The 19,545-nt window shown below is 38.7% G+C and overlaps 1 protein-coding gene across 18 annotated transcripts in view; it reads right to left on the bottom strand.

Annotated features, from left to right (window-relative positions):
* Nucleotides 1-19,545, bottom strand: part of LOC107041856 — a 355,118-nt gene that overhangs the window by 64,911 nt on the left and 270,662 nt on the right. For 17 of the 18 annotated variants that reach the window (XM_015262642.2, XM_015262640.2, XM_015262639.2 and 14 more), the window contains 2 exons: nucleotides 11,984-12,089; nucleotides 11,685-11,913 (listed from right to left, as the gene is read on the bottom strand). In XM_015262642.2, the coding sequence (XP_015118128.1) occupies nucleotides 11,685-11,913; nucleotides 11,984-12,089 (335 nt within the window). Of the gene's footprint in view, nucleotides 1-10,685; nucleotides 10,930-11,684; nucleotides 11,914-11,983; nucleotides 12,090-19,545 lie in introns of those variants that run through there. The other variant, XM_015262636.1, reaches the window with a different exon arrangement.

The raw sequence follows: 19,545 nt of genomic DNA, 5'->3' as shown, positions 1-19,545 counted from the left end.
GAGAGAGAGAGAGAGAGAGAGAGAGAGAGAGAGAGAGAGATTCATATTTCCCACTCTGGTCGAGATTTGTGGATTTTTAAAGGTTTTCCGCTTCGGTGGAGTTTTTGAGTTGAAGTCGACCCATTTTGAATGGAGTTGAGTCTAGAGCTTCTCATTTCGATGGAGGATTTTCAGCTGTTTTTCCCGTTTCGATGGAGGATTTTGAGTCGAGTATTTCCCACTCCGGTGGAGAATTTTGGGTTTAGAGTTTCCCATATGGGTGGAGATTTGAGGGCTAGGATTTTCCCCCTGATGTGGTGGGGACGATTTTTTTTGTGTGATCGATAAATGATTTTGGACGGCCCATAGATTGATTGAGAAGAAGGGCCATATTTAGAGTCATCCGGTCTTTTTATGGGAGTAACCCTTTTATAACTCTCGCGGAAATCGAATAAGACTAATTGAAATATTAGTGCTCCATAAATTTAGTGGATATTACGGGGTAAAATGGGGATTCTTTAAGTTTTGGTGGAAGGTCACATGGGGCAAGTGCAACCCTTAACCCCCGTGAAGTCACATGGGGCAAGTGCAACCCTTGACCCCCGTGAAGTCACATGGGGCAAGTGCAACCCTTGACCCCCGTGAATTGCCGGGTTGCCTTGGAGTTTCGGGGAAAAAATGTTAATTATATTAAATAAGGGTTATTAGGAATAAATTATTATTTTTGCCTCGTAAATCCCGGAGATCCGATCCGTGAGACGCTTCTTAAATCCTAAAGAATCGATCGAGTCTCCATCCGCTCGAAAATACTAAATGAAAAGGGACGTAGTTGTGAATTAGCGAGTTTACGCCCTTGATTTTCCCCGAATTAATTCGGTGGCTCCCTCGAGGCTTACACCTCTGAGGAGGAAACGTCTCCACCAATCAGAGCGCAGCTCGTTTGGTCGGAAGCTTCGCGGGCCCGGTGTGTCGCAGCACTGACCTCCAAAATCAGTTCCGCGTTGACCGTCATCAATCATTAGTCACGTGTGAATTTCTGTGTGTGCCCACCCAACGTAATTGTGTCACTCGGATTATTGTGTCTTTTGGAGAAGCTGTGAGGACTAAAAGATGGTCCGTAAGGGGAAGAGGACAACCAAGCATCCAAATATCGTGAGTTTTCTGGAATTTTTCCCCTAATTTCGAGCCATTTTTGGATGGCGTCGTTTCCCCTTTATGGCGGTATCCCTCGCGTGGCCCTCAGCCACGTGCAGTGGTTGATCACCCCTTTAGTCGTATTTAGTGGTTCTGATTTGGCATTTTTAGGTGTAATCCCTTCTCCCGAATTTTTATCCGCGTGTCCCTCCGATTTTTTGGATCGGCTATTCCACCCAAATCGGGTCGGTACAGAGTTCTCGCGCCTTCCGGTTTATCCCGGTCATCTTTTGAGATCATTTTCGTGTTCAGTGAGTGTGTTTAATTATCGGTAGAATCAATACGTATTTTTCCAGTCGAAATCTGACGATTTTCGACTTGGGCTATTTCTTTCTCCCTCGCTCCTATGGCGAGGGGTATCTCTATTTCCTCCTATGTGTAAATTGCGTAGAGTTTTTCCCCTCGCGGCACCCCGCTAACGCGCCTACGAGTGGTGGCTCTCGCTTCCCGTACGTGTTCCCGCGTTCAAATTTCCCTCCGGATGTAAATTAATCTGGAGTGGCTCCCAAAGATCCCAAAATTATAATTTTGGTTTCGTGGGCTTCGCTAGACCTTCCCGAGCTAGTTGGCTTCGGTTTTTTGAAAATTGACTCTACCGATTTTCCGCTACGGCGAGTTTAGTTTTAGTTAATTTTCATTTCCTTCCGCCGTACGTTATGCATATACTGGTGGGTTCATTTCCTCGCTCTCTCACTCTCACGGGGATTCGCATACCTTTCCCCTCATTTCTCGGTATTCTCGAGCATTTCCAGAGAAATCCATATTTTTCTATTAGCGTGTGAGGAATTTGATGACCTCACTTGTGGCCGAGTTGATCGATGAAGTATTATTTTTGTATTACATAGTAAAATTCAAATTATTTCCAATTTATTATTTGCCATGTAATCAGTCATTGTTATGAATCTTTTTTTTTGGTAAGATCAATTTGAAGAGAGAATCCTGTAAATTAATAATTTTTACCAATTTCAATAGTGAAACACGTAAGGACGATGTCGATTTCTTCTTTTTTTTTGTAGTTTTGACCACCCTATACCCGTCTCAACCTGAAATCCACCCCTCTCTTCACAACCTAGCACACTGAGCGAACCAAGGCCCGTTACCTTTCCCCAGAAATCTAGTTTTCTCCCTTTTTGAGTACATTTTTAAGGTTTTTGAAATAGTTAGAATTGATATTTGTAGACTCCTCCGGTTTGGTGATTCCGGTTAAAGATCACCTGGCGCCCATAGATTTTTTGCATTTTTGAGTTTAATTAGATTCAGGGCAAGAAGGGCGAAGGTAATAGGTATTTTTAACCCCCATGAAAAGTGTCACGTTACAACAGTTTGCGACGTTTTGAATTCGACAGTTTCAATCATAGCGTAGTTACAAAGTAATTTTTTGAATTCAAGTGATAGCACATCAACTCCCGGACAGTTTTGGCATTCATTTAAATGGCACGCAGGCATTGGATTGGAACACATGAGCTTCGCGAGACAATCTTTTTAGTTCGTTAGAGGAGAAATTGAATCTTCTGTGAAAGTGGAAATATTGATGGCATCCAACATCAATTTGCAGTTTTGGTGGTACGTACAGACGCAGACAACGTGCGTACCACTCGTTCCTGCAAATACACAATGTTTCGGTCTCAACTCCGCAAACTTACTAAACCTCCCAGGAGATTCCGGAGGAGAAGTTTCATGTTGTTGATGCAGATCTGCCAAATTTTCAAGTACCAGCCTTTTCTGCATAATTTTCTTTTCGTTATTCGCGTCAAACGTGTGGACTTTATCAATTTTCATCGGGTAATGATTTTCCTGCTTTCGCGACGGCCTCAGCCAACACTCCTCTCATTTCTCTCAATTTTTTCGCTCTCTGAGCCATGTGTCTCGTGGCTCCAAATTCTTCACTCACTTTCCGAGTATTTCATGACAATTGAGTGACTGATAAAATTTGTAGACGTTCAGCGTATCCCTGCATACTCTTGAATTTTCCTTTCAGGCCATTCAACATTTCTTCCAGCTCAATTTTTCGAGGACAAAGTGAATGTTCTACTGTTCTTCTGCTCACTTTATTGTCTGAATCTTCATCTACTGAGAAATCGTCGATTTCCATTGGGTCATCGAACGCTTCGTTGAATCTATTATTATTAAGATTAACTGAATGGAAAGAATTACCAGATCTCAATGAACTGTTTGTGATGTTACCGATAGAAATGTCCGCCACGAATGGTGTAAGATTTGAAGAGTACCCGGAAGAATCATCGGAGCCGCCAGTCGCTGTTGAATCAGATATCAGAGGGAAGGCGTCGATGTATGGATGAAAATTAGGGGGTGATGGGCTAGGAATATAAGTGGCAGCTTTCTTTGTACAGTTATATAGTCGTGCATTCACCGGCAAGGATGGAAATTTTTTCCGTGACAATTCCGAAATTACACGTAGATGTTTTCCAATGTGAACTCTCTCTCTAGGGGCGCGCATTGGACTAGCACATCTCTCGGCATGGGGCATCTTATGAAAAAAATGATCAGTCCTGTGGATAGTTTAATATTAGATTAATGAAGCCATCAATATGAAATTAGTAATGAAGACTATTGAATCTATTCCGACATTCTCATAAATGGTCCATTTACAGGGTGTCCCATAGGAATATATTAAAACTAAACTCATCTGCCGGTTCATCCAAAACAACCTTGACTCTCTACGTTTGTGTTACGTTTACTAGGGGCCAGTCAGTTTTAGTCCAACTGTGGCAAGAGCCTTAGTCTGTTAGCAGTGTTATGTCCGAAGACATTGTCAGCGTTGGAGGACAACTTTAGGAAGAAGTGATTATTTACGGAAAATAAAAACTAGAACTTTTGATATCAAAATATGAAAAAGTTAAATTTCGAATTTAGAAATGAAGCTAAATATTTTTATATTTTGAATTTAATTTGGACGACGCTAGGTTTGATTTTTCTCTCCTACCTTGCTTGATGCTACTATTGTGGAATATCGAAAGGAGAATTCAGGGATGAGGAAGTTTTGATGGATTAGAAATAATCAAAAGATTCAGAGTAAATTTTGTGCTCAAAAGTAATCTTCTATAGTAATCCTTGGAAAAATACAAATTGAAAGTTCGAATAGAGTCTAGAATTTCATGTAAAATTTATAACAAATATTCAATTATTAAAATGTAGCAAGAATTGACAATTTTATCCCTGGAAAGTTCCTTATAAAATTTTGATAGCCGATTACTTTGGATTTCGAAGTATTGAAAGTGCTTAAATATTTAACTCACAATTTATTGATGCTTAGTAATTTAGTCCTTAGGTTTTTATGTTGTGGATCCTTCGGTAACACAATCATCCTTCTTTACGAGAATAAGGGCTTTCCCTTATTCTGTTATGAATACTTCTTATTGCACTACGTTCACCCACTCGCTTATAAGTAAAACAGAGTTTGAATTGTTTTTGAGAATGTGAATACCCGCGGGAACTGATGGATTAGTCCTCTTAAAATGCAAGAAACACTCCTACTTTCGACTCAAGGATGCAGTATCGCTGTACACTTTCGCCCGTTTAGCTATTTACTATTGTTGAAATAGGGTACCACGCACTACATCGACTCTATCGCGAATTATAGTATGGGAGGACCAAAAGAAACAGATCGATTCCGGAAAGTAATTTCCACCAAGTCAAATTATTGCTCCGCGGTTGCTTCTAGACTGTCTTGTAATTTGGACTTGGGGGAGCGGATCGATTCATGACGGTTACACGAATTGATTTTTGATTGGTGAAAATTATGGCGTGATTTTTCCCACCTCTTATTCTTGGAGGGAGTCGATCTGTCAATTCAGCAATTTTGATAGCGCGTGATTTTGCAGGTGAGGTTCACTACCCTGGCATGTGACACTCTGTCGCAATGGCGATTGCACTCACCTGTGTGGTGAAACCTCTTTCTAATGATTTTGTACTTTTGATTTCCGTGATGCTGAAATTAAACTGAATTTGAATGAAATATTCGGGAATATTCGAAAATAATTTGAAAATGATAGAAAAAGCTATTTTTATAGATTTTTGGACATCACAGCAGTAATGAGTGATTTGACAATTCAAGAAAAAAGATATCTCATCGAGTGCTTCTATTCGAGAGGGAAAAAATTCTGTGAAGCTTTGAGGGGGTTTCGTACCAAATTTGGATCCAAACGAGTTGCTAGCGAAATCACTTTGAGGAGGTTAGAATAAATTTTTTTTCATATTGATCGTGTAACGCAACAAAACACATTACAGATTTTCGTAGAAATCCCGTTGGTTTCTAGTCATGATAATATTCTTTTTCTAGAATAATCGAAAATTTCGAGGAATACGGCACTTTGGATGATCGTTGAGCTACTCTGCCAGGTCCCTCATTCTCTACTGCAACACAGGAGAAGGTCGATGAAGTTGAACAGTATTTCAAGGCAAATCCCAACTCGTCCATTCGGAGAGCCGCACAAGATTTAAAATTGATCAAATCAACGTTGCATCGCATCCTCCACGTTTTTTTGAAACTTCATCCATATAAAATATTGATGTGTCAGCGTTTGACAGAGGAGGTGATTCTGAGACGAAAGGAATTTTGTGAAAGAATGACACAAATGCTCGAAAATGGCGAGCTGCATGAAACAGCAATTGTTTTTTTCTGACGAGGCACACTCTTGGCTAGACAACTACGTGAACAAAAATAATTTGAGATTTTGGGGATCTGAAAAACCTAATTTTTTGGTTACGAAATCTGCTCATCCACAGAAAGTTACTGTTTGGGCTGCTCTCTCCATGAAGGGTGTCTATCTACATTTTTTCGAATCTACCGTTACCGGGAATGAGTACAAAAGAATGTTAGAAACAAAATTCTTCCCTCATGCGAGAAAAATAGGGCTTGTCAATGGGTTTTATTTTATGCAGGATGGAGCCGCTCCCCACCGTACGCACGAAGTTTTTGAAATTCTTAATACAGTTTATCACGATCGAGTTCTTGGTTTGGGATATCCAAAATTTTGTGGAGGGGGAATAGATTGGCCACCCTATTCACCAGATTTGAATCCGAGTGATTATTTCGTATGGGGTTACATAAAAGATTCTTCTTACGCAAACAAGCCAAAAACAATCGAAAATTTGATAAATAACATTTAAAAGACTGTTCACGGTATTCCACAGGAAACATTAGAACGTGTATTCTACGGTTGTAGGAAACGTTTGGATTATTGCGCCAGTGTTGATGGCTCTCATTTCGAAAACATTTACTATTAATCGCACCTGTCACGTACAATTTTTGTAAGCTACTATTTTTGTTGGTTGAATTACATGTTTCAATAATGACTATACGGTGAAATAAAAATGACGACTCTCCTCTATCAGGAACTGTATTTTTTCTCTTTTTCCAGTAAAAAAAAATAATCAAACAGTTTTCACATTTGCATGGGACACCCTGTATCTCAGAAGGGAGTGATTTCAGAAAAACATGTGGTGACTCTATATTTAGTGCTCAACAAGTCTACAACAACGACTGTATGTATACATTCTTTCATGAATGTACTCGTGGCTATGATAATTTATTATCCATTGAAAAATAAAAATGAACTCCTCCTATTTTATAACTCCTCCACTGGCACATTAGGGACAGTCAGATTACATACCTCGATACAAACTGACGAACAACTGAAGGAGAATAACGATTCAGTCAATTTCTAGAGGAAATTTAATACACTGAACAGAGAATAAGGGATGACGTTGCAGGAGCAAGTCTCAGGACAACTAATTAGATTCGTACTCATTGTAACCCTTGGAGGTTGTATGGAAACACAATTCCACGAAATCTGTAGTTTTTCAGACCGCTTACCTCCTCCTCCCCCTTTCATCCGCCATAACAGCGAATTATATCGTGTTGATAATTTGAAAAACATCACAATCTGATTGAAAGTGTACGACAAATACAAGGTCTTCTTGCAAGGACAATCAGACGTTTAATTTTCCTGGCTGCGTGTCGTATTATTTTTCATTTCGTTACGCTCATCAAGGGCGAGAGTCGACCGTGGATGAGTCAATGATACAGTTGGACACACGTCGGATTCGAACCGGACTGAACGAATTGCGAGTTCTTCGCCCTATTAACTGAGCTATTGGAGGCTTTCAGGTTTCTATGACATCTTCATAAGGACTTAAGAATTTATCAACATCGGTATTTAATTATTAACATCGCTAACATGACTATTAAAAATTTCTATCTGAAATTTCCGGTGTACTTTCCCGAAATTTTTAGCAAATTTAATTCAGTAGCGAAGAGGTAAACCGGGTTAAGTCTATTTCGACCTTTGACCAGTTTTTGACGAATATCTCGGAACCTAAAAGAGATAGAAAAATTTTTGTCACGACCTTTTTTGTAGAACCAATTAAGCGTTATAAAAAAGGTTGTAAGAAAAATTTTGCTGTGTCTCTTAGATTCCAAGATATTCATCAAAAATTGGCCAAAAGTCAAAATCGACTTAACCCGGTTTACCGCTTCGCTACTGAATTTCTGCTGAAGGAATTTTAGGAATTTCAAGGAATTTCTATAACCTATGAATTTCAATTGCATTTTCCCCTGAAAATGAGTGACAAATCAGGAAATTCCGGTAAATATATACATGAATTTTCAGGACATCAATACTGAATGCGATTTAGGGGGAAAAAATTATGAAATTTCAGATTTCAGAAAAAATTCATTGGAATTTCAAATAAATTCATGAATTTTCGTCTTTGTGGTAGTTGAAATTCTGAAGTTTCATTGAATTTTCAGTGAAACCTGATATTTCATTTTTTTCTCTTACAGAGTAGGGGATGAGAAAATTTATGGGTTTTGGATAGCATTCTTCCCCAAACTCGATGTTCATTATTAAAAATAATGTTGAGACAATTGTACTCCTCCTATTTTTAGGGCTGCAACGTAGTTATATCATTGGTTATATCGATGATTCACCATACGAGTATAAGTCATGAATTGACAATGTGATTTTACTAATTATAGCCGTTAATGTAGAAAAAAAATTTTTTATACAAACAAATTTTTTTTCTCATCTCTATATCGATATCACATTTCAAAATGTCCCGGGAAAATTGGGGATTATTATTATTTATCAAGAAAAGAGAGAATTAATTGATTTTCGACTGGCCCCTGTGTAACAGTGGAATTTGAAAAATTAAAACCTCTGAAAAAGGGTCATTACTCATCCTCACAGTACTGGCATATTGTTTTCCGAATAGTAGATGAAAAAACGAAAAAAATAGTTTTTTATTACTTAATATCCGTCAATTAGTTCGCGAGATATGATTTTTCCAAAATTTGAGCTTTTGACACATGTTGTAGACAAACAATTGATATTGAAGGACCAAAAATTTACGGAAAGCATGTACTTACGTAGTACCTGACTGTGAGCCTGTCAATTCAGGATTCTGAGAACCAAAAAAATTCAGAGTGGCTGAGTTGACATGGAATGTCCCATATTCGAACTCCTGAGACCCATATTAGTCATCCTCACACAAAAAAATTAAAATTTCAGATTTCACGAATGCTTTCATTCGGAAGCAAAAATTGGGTTTATCAATTTTTTTTCAATTTTCCTAATATCGAGATACGCGGTAGCGTATCGGCCAAGAAAATTTTTGACCGACTGAGCAAATCATCAGGCCGAGCACCGCGTATCTATACACGACAGAACTTCCCCCTCCACTACCTCTGAATGATTTACATTCGGTATAATGAAAACGGGACGACAAATCGGGAAAGTGTTGTTAGTTACATTATATAAATCGCCTATGAGCTGTTCAACGGTGTAACTATGATATTTTTTTGATTAATAGTAAAAAAGATAGGCGCATAGCAACCAGTTGATATTCACATTCTCGCGATTCACATTATAAAGTGTGAGAATCAAGTTGTAACGTTGGCAGCGCCGGTACAACTGAGCTTCATATCCAACGTTGAAGTGTTGTCACCAAGGCATTTGAATGTGGGTTGTGAGGTTGTTATGGAGAACCACAGAAAATGTTCTTCTTCACGTTAAATCACTTATTAGAATGAAACGGAAAATCGACTCGGTGTTCTATTTTGTTTTCTCTCGTCGAAAATTCGAATTTCATCCCGCCATATCTATATTCATATGCGGACCTCGGACATAAAGGTAGTTTATGCACAGTTTGTGAGGTTATCGGTTTATGTTTGGAATGTGACAAAAGGGAGATGTGTCGAAAATATTGTGTGATCAAGTATTAAATGTCCGTGAATAGTTAAATTCGAAAAGAAAATATTTATTTTTCTCCGAGTGTAACAGAAAATGTTTTCATTCCGTGGAAAAAAATTCACTAAATTAAGTGACAGTGAAATGCAAACAATTTTGTGATTATTTAGGAAAAATTAGTAGGAGACGGTGGGATTAAATGGACACTTGGAACCATTTCCAAAATGTTGATGTCTTATTGACGTGCTGATGATATAGATTTTTTTTCAATTAAAGTACAGTCAGCCCCTTTGTAATAAGCTCAGACTGAGCTCAATCGATAAATTTGTTTCATGGTTATAAATATTGAAATAAGAAGTCAAAAGAGTCCATTCCACCCAATGTTTCCCTAATATTTTTAAAAACAAAAAAAAAACAGATGTTTTCAAAAAGAATGCTTTGTGAACATTTTGTTCGACTATTCCTATAAGGAAATCAGTTCATCTCTCCACGAAATACAATCCATATAGGAATCATCAGAGCAAAAATTGAATGAGGAACCAAATCAAGTCAGAAAATTGTTAATAGATGATTAAAATTTGAAATTCGGTGGAGAGAATAAATCTGGAGTAGAACTGTCTATTTCCTTTCAATTGTTGGTTCAAAAAATGTTCTATTTTATCAAAAATGAATCAGTTAAATTGAATTGAAAAGAACAAATTTATGCAAGGACTGTAAAAACAGTCCTTGCTTATTTTGAAAAAAATAATGAAATCTGCCTAAAAACACAAAAACAAATGTTTTTAAAAAAAAAACTGGGCCAAGAAAAAGTTTTGTTTGATTCCTACTAGGAAATCGAAGTTTTTGAAAAATACATAGAAATAAAAAAGGAAGCCAAGTTAGGAATTTTGAATAAATGGTGATAGTGCACATTCAGGTTTCTATAAGAAAAATAGTTCTCAATGGAATAAGTATTCTAAAAAAATTCTCCATGAAATAAAAAATTAGTAGGAGCAGGACCAATGTTCTTGGCGCGGAGTTTTTCAATTCACTGTCTGTATCAATCCATTCCTCCATCCTTTGATCCACGCCAAGGACGTTGGTCCTGCTCCTACTGATTTTTTACTTCATGGAGAATTTTTTTAGAATACTTATTCCATTGAGAACTATTTTTCTTATAGAAACCGGAATGTGCACTATTACCATTTATTCAAAATTCCTAACTTGGCTTCCTTTTTTATTTCTATGTATTTTTCAAAAACTTCGATTTCCCAGTAGGAATCAAACAAAACTTTTTCTTGGCCCAGTTTTTTCACAAAAACATTTGTTTTTGTGTTTTTAGTTAGATACTACATTATAGGTGCGTCCAGATATTTTAGGAACTACATATATAAAGGAAGATCTTTCAGTTGTTTCTTCACAAATAACTCCCCCTCCCCCTTTTTATTCTGAATCCGAAACCTTTTTTTTAGAAGTTTTTATCACCTCATAATTTTTATTTGACATCCATTTGAGTATCGAATAATAAATAACAGGGGTTGAAATACCATATCATTTCCCCAAGGCCCTGGATCAAATAACGTCATCAAAATTATAAAGAAATAGTCGGAAATTTGAATCTATGTCTTTTCAACTAGGCGACATTTCAACTACGACATTTCAACTACCGACTGTTCAACCAACACTTTTTCAACTAACGAGATTTCATCCACGACATTTTAACTGCTCAACCTTAAATACACATCAGTGAGATCAGATTCCTAAAAAATCTTTCGCTAAATCTCTTGAAACGTCAACAATTCAAATAAAATATTTGTGCGATTACGAATTCATACACCTATCTCCGTTATTCGGTGAGGAACTTGAGAGAGGGTAATCCTTATAAAATTTTATTGTATCAATCGCCGAAGCATTTGAGCAGGGATAATCCACACGAAATACAATTTAATCAATTCAGTTACTCGGAAAACAGCAAAACGTTCATACGATGCCTCGTTCAACTATTGTCACGTTGTAAATTACTGATCTCTTATAATTGGTAATAAAAAAAAGAAATTGTATCTTTGTATGATATTAATCGATGTATTAGTGCAATAATTAAACTGAGTTGGATTACATTCTCTGTTAAAAAGCAAAGCATTAAAAAAATGAGAAATTTCAGCTAATTAAAAAAAAAAGAAGAAATTTTACTAAAACTCAGTTGAAATGTTGTAGTTAAAATGTCGCAGTTGAAATGTCGCCTAGTTGAAAAGACGTGCTACCGGAAATTTGAAGCATTAGTATGCATCAATTGTTCATCGTAAGTCCAAAAGTCATAATTACCTGTTCACCGGAGACTATACAACTTTCCGGCATCAGTTGTATACATAGAACTAATTTAGCATGCAGTCCAATGGAATAAGCTGCCAATGCCGCAATGGCGATGCCCCGCGAGTGCTGAGGCATTATCAATAGAATAACACGGGAGTTTCTCATATGTTGTAACTCCCGAGGCAGTTGCCTCACTGTGTATTCGTTCATACTTGGACGGTGCAATGTCAGGCCCATTGACCTAAGTTAATTATATATGTAGTTTTTTTATCTTCGTTTTATTCAACTCTCTCTTGATCCCTTTTACTCACTCTATCAACGGTACTGCCGATGACTCCAACCAAAGCAGATCTTTACCAACCAATCCAACGTATAAGTCTCTTTTCTCAGATTCAAGCACCAGTGAATGTGTCCAATCTAATTCGACAGATATAAGGTCCATTATTAATCAATTATAATTTATTGTTCATTTCAATGACAGAAGTATTTTTCCATATTATGAAAAATTTCCAGCAATGCTAGGAAAATATGAAAGTTCTCATTGAAAATCGTAAATATTTTCGCTCAAAATCATTGCAGGACAAACATTTTCTATTAGCGAATGCACTACACTCTTGAGAATTATTCTCTGAATTATTCGTCCCAAATTCCGGAAATTGCTATCATGTTCAAGTTCCACTGAAATTTCCACTGAAATCTTGTCATTGAAAAATTAAATATTCTATTGATTTTCTGTTCAAACGATTTGAAAAAGAATAAAATGCTTGTTTTTTCAGTTCAATTATTCTGTGAAAATTTAGAAACATCAAAAAAATTCAAAGAAAAATTGAAAATCCATGTCATTTTGTTTTTGAATATTCATGTTCCACTGAAAATCCAATCAAGTTATGGAATCTTCATCTCACTCCCACTAGAATTAGATCACTTCCACTAAAAACTCATGAATTTCCGTGAATTATATTATAAACTTGAAATTTCATAACCATTTTTCCACTAAATTCTGTTCAATGTCACTTTCATGAGATTTACTATAATATCTTTGTGGGATTCGGTGAAGGATAGAAGGGTTTTGTAACGTAAAACACTCGGAATTAACGTATATATCGAATTGAATTTATTCACAGCGAAAGTAACATTGGTTTACACCATAAGAGCTCGAACGAGAGTGAGCTCCCGCGACAACGGTATTAGATCATCCGATCGAGGATGTCCGAATTATTACGAATCGTCGCGAGGATGTCTTGCGACAAGGACAGCGATATATCGGCAACACGTGTCACGGTACGAAATTTGGTTGCTAAGCCGAGCTCGAAAACAATACATTGAAATGGTGTGAAATAAATATAAAAGTAGCTTCGCTACAATCTTCCATGAAATTTCAAAAAATTTCTAACACTAGATATAGAGAATTTTCCTGGAAATGTCCTTTTTTCTCCGTCTAAAAATCATACCGTAGCATGTTCTTTTCTTTATTGAATTTACATTTTGAACTTTACTTGTCATATCTTGGAAAGACCATTGATGCAAGTAGTATACATGAAAATTATAGCATGACTGATGAACCATCCAAAATGAAATGTTTTTGTTCGTGCCACGAAGAATTGGTATATTTTTATCTCTCTAAGGGTGTGTATTTCATTCAGAAACAATAAACTTGTCCACCAATCTCCAAAAATAATGACTAATGTTATGTTTGGAATCCATTAAAATTAATTTCAATCGAATAATATATTTCATTTTTATTCGACATAAGTCGCGTTCATTCGTTACTCACCGGACATTGAGTTGCTGTCGAAGCAGCTCAATTTACCGAGCTAACGCGTCACGAGTGCCCTTGGAAATCGTCAAAATTGGGGACGTTGCATCAAATGTACAGTCTTTTCGCCTCCTAAATCTTTTCCATAAAATTTAACTTCAGTTACGCCTTACCGACAAAATAGATCGGATTAAGGAGAGCATGCTCCTTAGGCCCTACTCCTGGACGTTACCTCGGAATCAGTTTATCAGTCCTGCCCGGCGTACGCGAGATATCCCAAGTTCTTCCGAATTTGAAAATAAATACGCCCACCATCGTAGTTTCATTTCGAACACAACCGGTCGATAGACTGCGAAATTGTCTATTACGCGTTGCGGATTAAATCGTGCAATGGACACAGTGACTTCAAAGACACAAAATCATAATAAATTTTTCAACTAGACTTTTATTATAATAAAATATTTAACGAATATTTATAATATAGTGTAAGTGAAACAACCTCAGAACATTGACCGTCATCGCTAAATCAAGTACCATGAAAACCATTTTGGACAATTAGTAATTTGGTCAGTACAAAAATTATATGAAACACTCATTTCTTTTGGCCGTTCTATTCTCAATAGAATCAAATTCAATTTACTAAGACTTATTCGTCACCTATAGAGCTTTCTTTCGTTCTCTCTCTCTTTTGTTTTTTTTTATTATGTTGACAAGTTTCTTTCGATAGAATAAACCATTCTATGAGTACTCAAGTCTCTTCTCTTTGATTTTCAAATCCCTATCCCCATATTATTTTCCACATTAATTATTGAGTATTGAGATCATCTGTATTCGGGGGTTGAATGATAAGTGCAGAGGTGCCTAGCACTTTAAAGGTAAAGTATCCATAAACAAAAAAAAATGATTTCCTGAAGATTGGGAAAAATTGCTAAAATAATTAAACAAGTTATTTTATCAATTTGTCGAAACTCAGCACTAACGATGATCCGGCGAGGTAAAAACATGGAGCCAAATCTATGAAATTTTTCAAGTACATTCTTCGACATATTCTGACTCACTGTGCGGAGTTTCAGATTGCTGAAGAGAATGGTTGAAATGAAATAAATTATTGAAAAAAAATTCCTCAGTTCAGAACATTTTTTAGCCAAAATTAATAAAAAACCTGATTCTAACAATCAGAATTTCGGCGCGTGTAGCTGTGAACTGCGACAACACATAGCACCTGCCACATAGGTGATAAATGCCGTAATTTCAAACGATGATATTTATTGACATCTTAAAACATCTTAAAACCACTTTGTTGACGAATTAATTGTTTGATTTTTTGGGCTCCACGAACCATCGTGTTCCAAAAAAACATAGCTTCTAAAGCAGGGACTTTGAACAAAAAACCCTGGAGCGGAACGAAAATGGAATTTTTGCATTTCGTTTCCGCAGAATGTTACGAAACGAAACGAAACTCGGAACAAAAGTCCTGGAACGTTGATGCCCGGAATGAAAGTCGTGGAACATTTTTCATTTGAAACGAAAGTCGGAACAAAACTTTTGGAACGATAGAGCTAGGAATGAAACTCGGAACGAAACCTGGAACGAAAGGCCCGGAACGTTTCGTACTCGGAACAAATGTTCTGGAACGTTACAGCTCGGAACAAAAGCCGTGAAACGTTTCTCGCTAGGGACGAACCCTAAAATGGTACTTTTGGGAAGTAGATTAAGAGTAGGAATAGAAGGAAATGCAGCGTTGCCAAATATGATCATAACGATAAAAAAAGTTTTTCCTCAAGTGTTGAGGTCTCACTAAGTAGCAATACATTATGGGGAGGGAGGGATGCTCAGGGTCAAATTACAAAGACGAGCAAAGAAAAATGGGAATGAATGAAATGGAATGGGTTCAGACGAGGGCGGCACAGGCCAGACTGAATATCCTTAGAAAAACTCACTTGAACATGGCCCAAGACAGAATGGCCAGGAAATACCAGATCAGGAAGGCCTTTCCAACCTATATTTCTGAGAGTGAAAACTAGAAAGCTATAAATGGGACAGCAGGTATTAATGTCAAACACTGGTATACAGACGGCTCGGGATACAAAGACCGCTTCGGTGCGGGACTGTATGGTCCGGCAGAATACTACGAGAGCAGTTGGTCCCTGGGGCTATTGCCAGTTTTTCAAGCAGAAGTTCTGGCTATTAAAAAATGCGTAGAACTACTGGAGGATCGGCAGACGATGAACAAGTATATTTACATTTGCTCAGACAGTCAGGCCGCCATCAAAGCACTCATGAAACCCAGTGCTGACTCAAAGTTGGTCTGGAAGACCACGGAAATGCTGGAAAGGCTCGGAAGACACAACAGGGTGATTCTGGCCTGGGTCCTAGGCCACGAGGGTATCCATGGCAATGAAGTGGCGGATGGACTGGCGAAGCTAGAATCACTTGGTGAAACCGAAGCGGAACCAGTCGGAGTACAGCTAGCCATGGGCAACAGAGCCATTAGAGACAAACTCCGACGGAAGCAGACCAACCGCTGGAGGAATACAAAGGCTTGCAGGAAAGTCAGAGCAATCAGGCCTGGCCTAAACAGCAAAAGAGTCAGGCAGCTACTCAACATGAACAGAGACAGCCTGAGCACAGTAATCAGATATCTCACAGGACATGGAAGATTCAAGGCACATTGCAGAATCGTAGGCGTCAGCAAGGATGCCCTGTGTAGATTCTGCAATGAGGAAAGAGAGGACAGCCTGCCCATTCAGTGCGAGTGCCTGGCATTAGCCGTGACGAGATTACATTGTTGGGGGACCGCATTCCCCACAACCGATCAAATCGCGAATAGGGAGGTCTCGGATTTATTAAGACTGGCTGTAAAAGTCGGGCTGGAAATTTAATCCGAACCTTAACTCAGGCGGAGCTACAATAACTCAAAATTGAGTTCGGTGGCATAAGGGAAGCTAGCCCGATCATCCGCAACTTTAATCTAATCTAATCTAATCTATGTAATGTGTAATTGCAAGTGGAAATTATCCATTACTTATGTAATTAGTAATGAAATAAAAAATTGCGCATTACCCGAGTCGAAATATGGGACTTCTTTTAGTCCGCTGTAGTATTCCCGGCAGAGATCTAAAAAAGATCTGAGCCCCTATTCGATTATATAGTGTCTCGATCCTCTTTTAGTCGTCGAAACGTGCAGATATTTCCCGATTCAGCACTGGAGAGCCGCAAAAGAGGACTAACATGTTTCACGCCTGTCCCCTTTTAAGGGGGATAGCCACGGTAAAATTTGTTTAAAAAATCAATTTTTTTTGCAATTTCCCAAAGAATATACTTTCAAAATGTACCGGTGAAAATTTCATTTGAAAATCTGAAGAATTGGTCTAGTTATGAGCACTTATATTGAGACAGGTGCAACGGCTAGGCTGACCCAATGCCCAGGTAGCTGCCCCTTGTCATTCTACTCTATCCCCATTAACAAATTCTCTGGCGCTTTTAAGGTCCATACAATCAATTGTATTGGAAAATCCGCCGTCCAGAGGTGAAAATGACTTTATGAATGAACAGGGAAACAAAGCTGTTAGTGACTAATTCAGTTTGTCCAAACATTGAGTGCGAGACGCATGACACGCAGCGTGTTGCGAATTGTTTTCAATAGTGGTCCAAGTGATTTTTTTGCAATTTTCAATTTTTGTTCGGTATCATGGATAGAAAAAAAACCAAAGGCGGTAGATCAAGACCTACGAGGGATGGGAGGAACTTCAATGGTCCTAAGAATAGGTACGAAATTGAAAGAGGCACTGCGAAATTATTGAGTACTGCAGCTCGCAAATTGCAGGGTGAAAATTATTTTGATATTACCCCAGATACAACAATCGTGTTGAGAAGAACATTTGCCTTTTATACCGACACTTATAACTACAGAGTGCAATATTATCCTGCTCCTTGTACCTAACCTGATCTTGTTAGTATTCTGATTCAATCACGTTTATCGTACACATTTAACAATATATATACTGAAGTTAAATCGTTTTATTAATTAACCATCCCAAGTTCAACGCATTCGCTCAAAAGGTTATGGGCTCAGAATGAATCTCTAGGATGTGTTATTGATAAAAGTTAGAGACATGTTCTCAAAATAAAATAAAAAATGAAAAGTAACAGTAAAAACCAGTCAAGTCATTTTGAGGTTAGCCCGCCGCGTGCAACAGTGCAAAAGAATCAACAAAAATGAGTGACGAAAAAGAAGAAAGCCGCTTGATAAAGTAAGAGGCGAAGAGAACTGGGCAGTGTGGAAATTTCAGGCTAGAATAATGCTATTAGCGATTGAAGCCTACGGAATTGTCGAAGGAGAGAATTCCAAGCCGACACCCCCAACTGTAAGCGCTCCCACACCCACGCAAATAACAGACTACACAGAGAAATTGAAAAAGTGGGAAAAGTTGGAAGGGAAGGCACAGAAGCTAATCGTGGGAGGACTGACCGAGACGACCATGATTCAGGTGATGCACTGCAACTCCGCCAAGGAAATGTGGGACGTCCTCAACAACACGTACGCTTCAAAAACTGAAACATCGATCCACGTGTTACACCAGGAGTGGTTCGTGCTCAACAAAAGCGAGGAAGATGATATGAGCAGTCACATCGCCAAGGTGCAGGAAGTCGCTCACAGATTGAAGGCTCTGAGTGAGACAGTTTCAGATAGCATGATAATTACTGAGATTCTATTGACACTGCCACCCACCCTTAATCACTTCTGTGCAGTTTGGGAGTCGACAACTCCAACGAAAAGGACTCTCATCAACCTAACCTCAAGACTGAAAGCTGAAGAAAAAAGACTGAAACATGAAGACTCTCTAGTCGGTTCAAGTGGGTTGATATCAAAGTCACAAGGTGCTAAGAATGGAGCACTAGTAGCCAACGGCCCGAGAATCAGTGAGAAGAAAAAACCTGGTCGTGGTAGAGGTAGCAAAAGCTCTAAAAACTCTGGAGGGTGTCACTACTGCCATAAAGAAGGGCATCGAGAGTACGAGTGCCGCAACAAACTTCGAGACTTGTCAAAAAGGTATGAGGGAGACACTAAGGAGTTCAAATCCCACGGTGGGGTCCTAGTGACTCACGTGCTATCCACAATGCCATCATCGGAGAATTCTTCAGCGGAGAATTGGTATCTGGATTCAAGAGCGTCGAGTCACATGTCCCCTAGAAGAGACTGGTTCGCTAAGTTGTTACCTCTGAAGGACCCACAGAAAATCGTCGTGGGCAATGGGAAATTGATACAAGGAATAGGTCGAGGAGATATCAATATTCCGGCCTATAATGGGACCAAGTGGGTGGAGAAACACATAAAATATGTTCTGTATGTGCCTGACCTCACCTTTAACCTATTCTCGACTGCAGCAGCAACAGACAAGGGTCTGACACACGGAGCTACGAGCAAGAGTGCCTGGTTCAAGAGCAACGGAGAAACGGTGGCACTAGGTGAACGACAGAACATGGCCTGGAAAATGATATTCAGAACAGTGCCCCCACAGTCAGCCCTGGTATCATCAGAGAACCCAGAGGATGAAAGAGCCCTCATCACTAAGGCCGGAAACTTCATTTACGAAAACGGCTATTATCAGAAGTTGGCTCCAAATAGGTGATTGAAGTGAGCGATAATTAGGGTTAGGAAGAAATTGAAACATTGATGTTGGAATTTGCTATAATTCATTGATTGGAGGGTTATTTTGTTGACAGAGTGAGGAAAAGCGTTTGAACGTGAATTGGGTGTTTTGAAGAGGGTCAATGGGAGATCTCGGCAATTTCTTAAGGGTAACTTACCAGGAGAGCTGTCGGGTTCTTTCAAAAGGGGATTAATGGAGGCCATGGTCGAGGGGAGATATTGCGGGTCAGTTGCCAGGACAGCCCTCAGGGTCTTTTAAGGGGGGGGGGGGGGTCAATGGAGGGTATGGACGAGGGGAGATCTCGGGAGGTTTTTGGGGAGCATCTTTATAGTGGAGCTCTCGGGGTATTTTTAAGGGGGAAGGGGAGGGGGGGTATGGTCAAGGGGAGATCGTGGAGGTTCTTTGGGGATAACTCGGCAGGGCAGTTCTCTGGGTCTTTAGAGGGGGTCGGGTGGGGGGGGGG

This window comes from Diachasma alloeum, unplaced genomic scaffold (genome assembly GCF_001412515.2).
Source record: "Diachasma alloeum isolate Michigan unplaced genomic scaffold, Dall2.0 Dall_scaffold_00382, whole genome shotgun sequence".
Classification (NCBI taxonomy): domain Eukaryota; kingdom Metazoa; phylum Arthropoda; class Insecta; order Hymenoptera; family Braconidae; genus Diachasma; species Diachasma alloeum.
The sequence above is the reverse complement of the archived record's forward strand: the minus strand, read 5'-3'. Positions and strand labels throughout refer to the sequence as shown.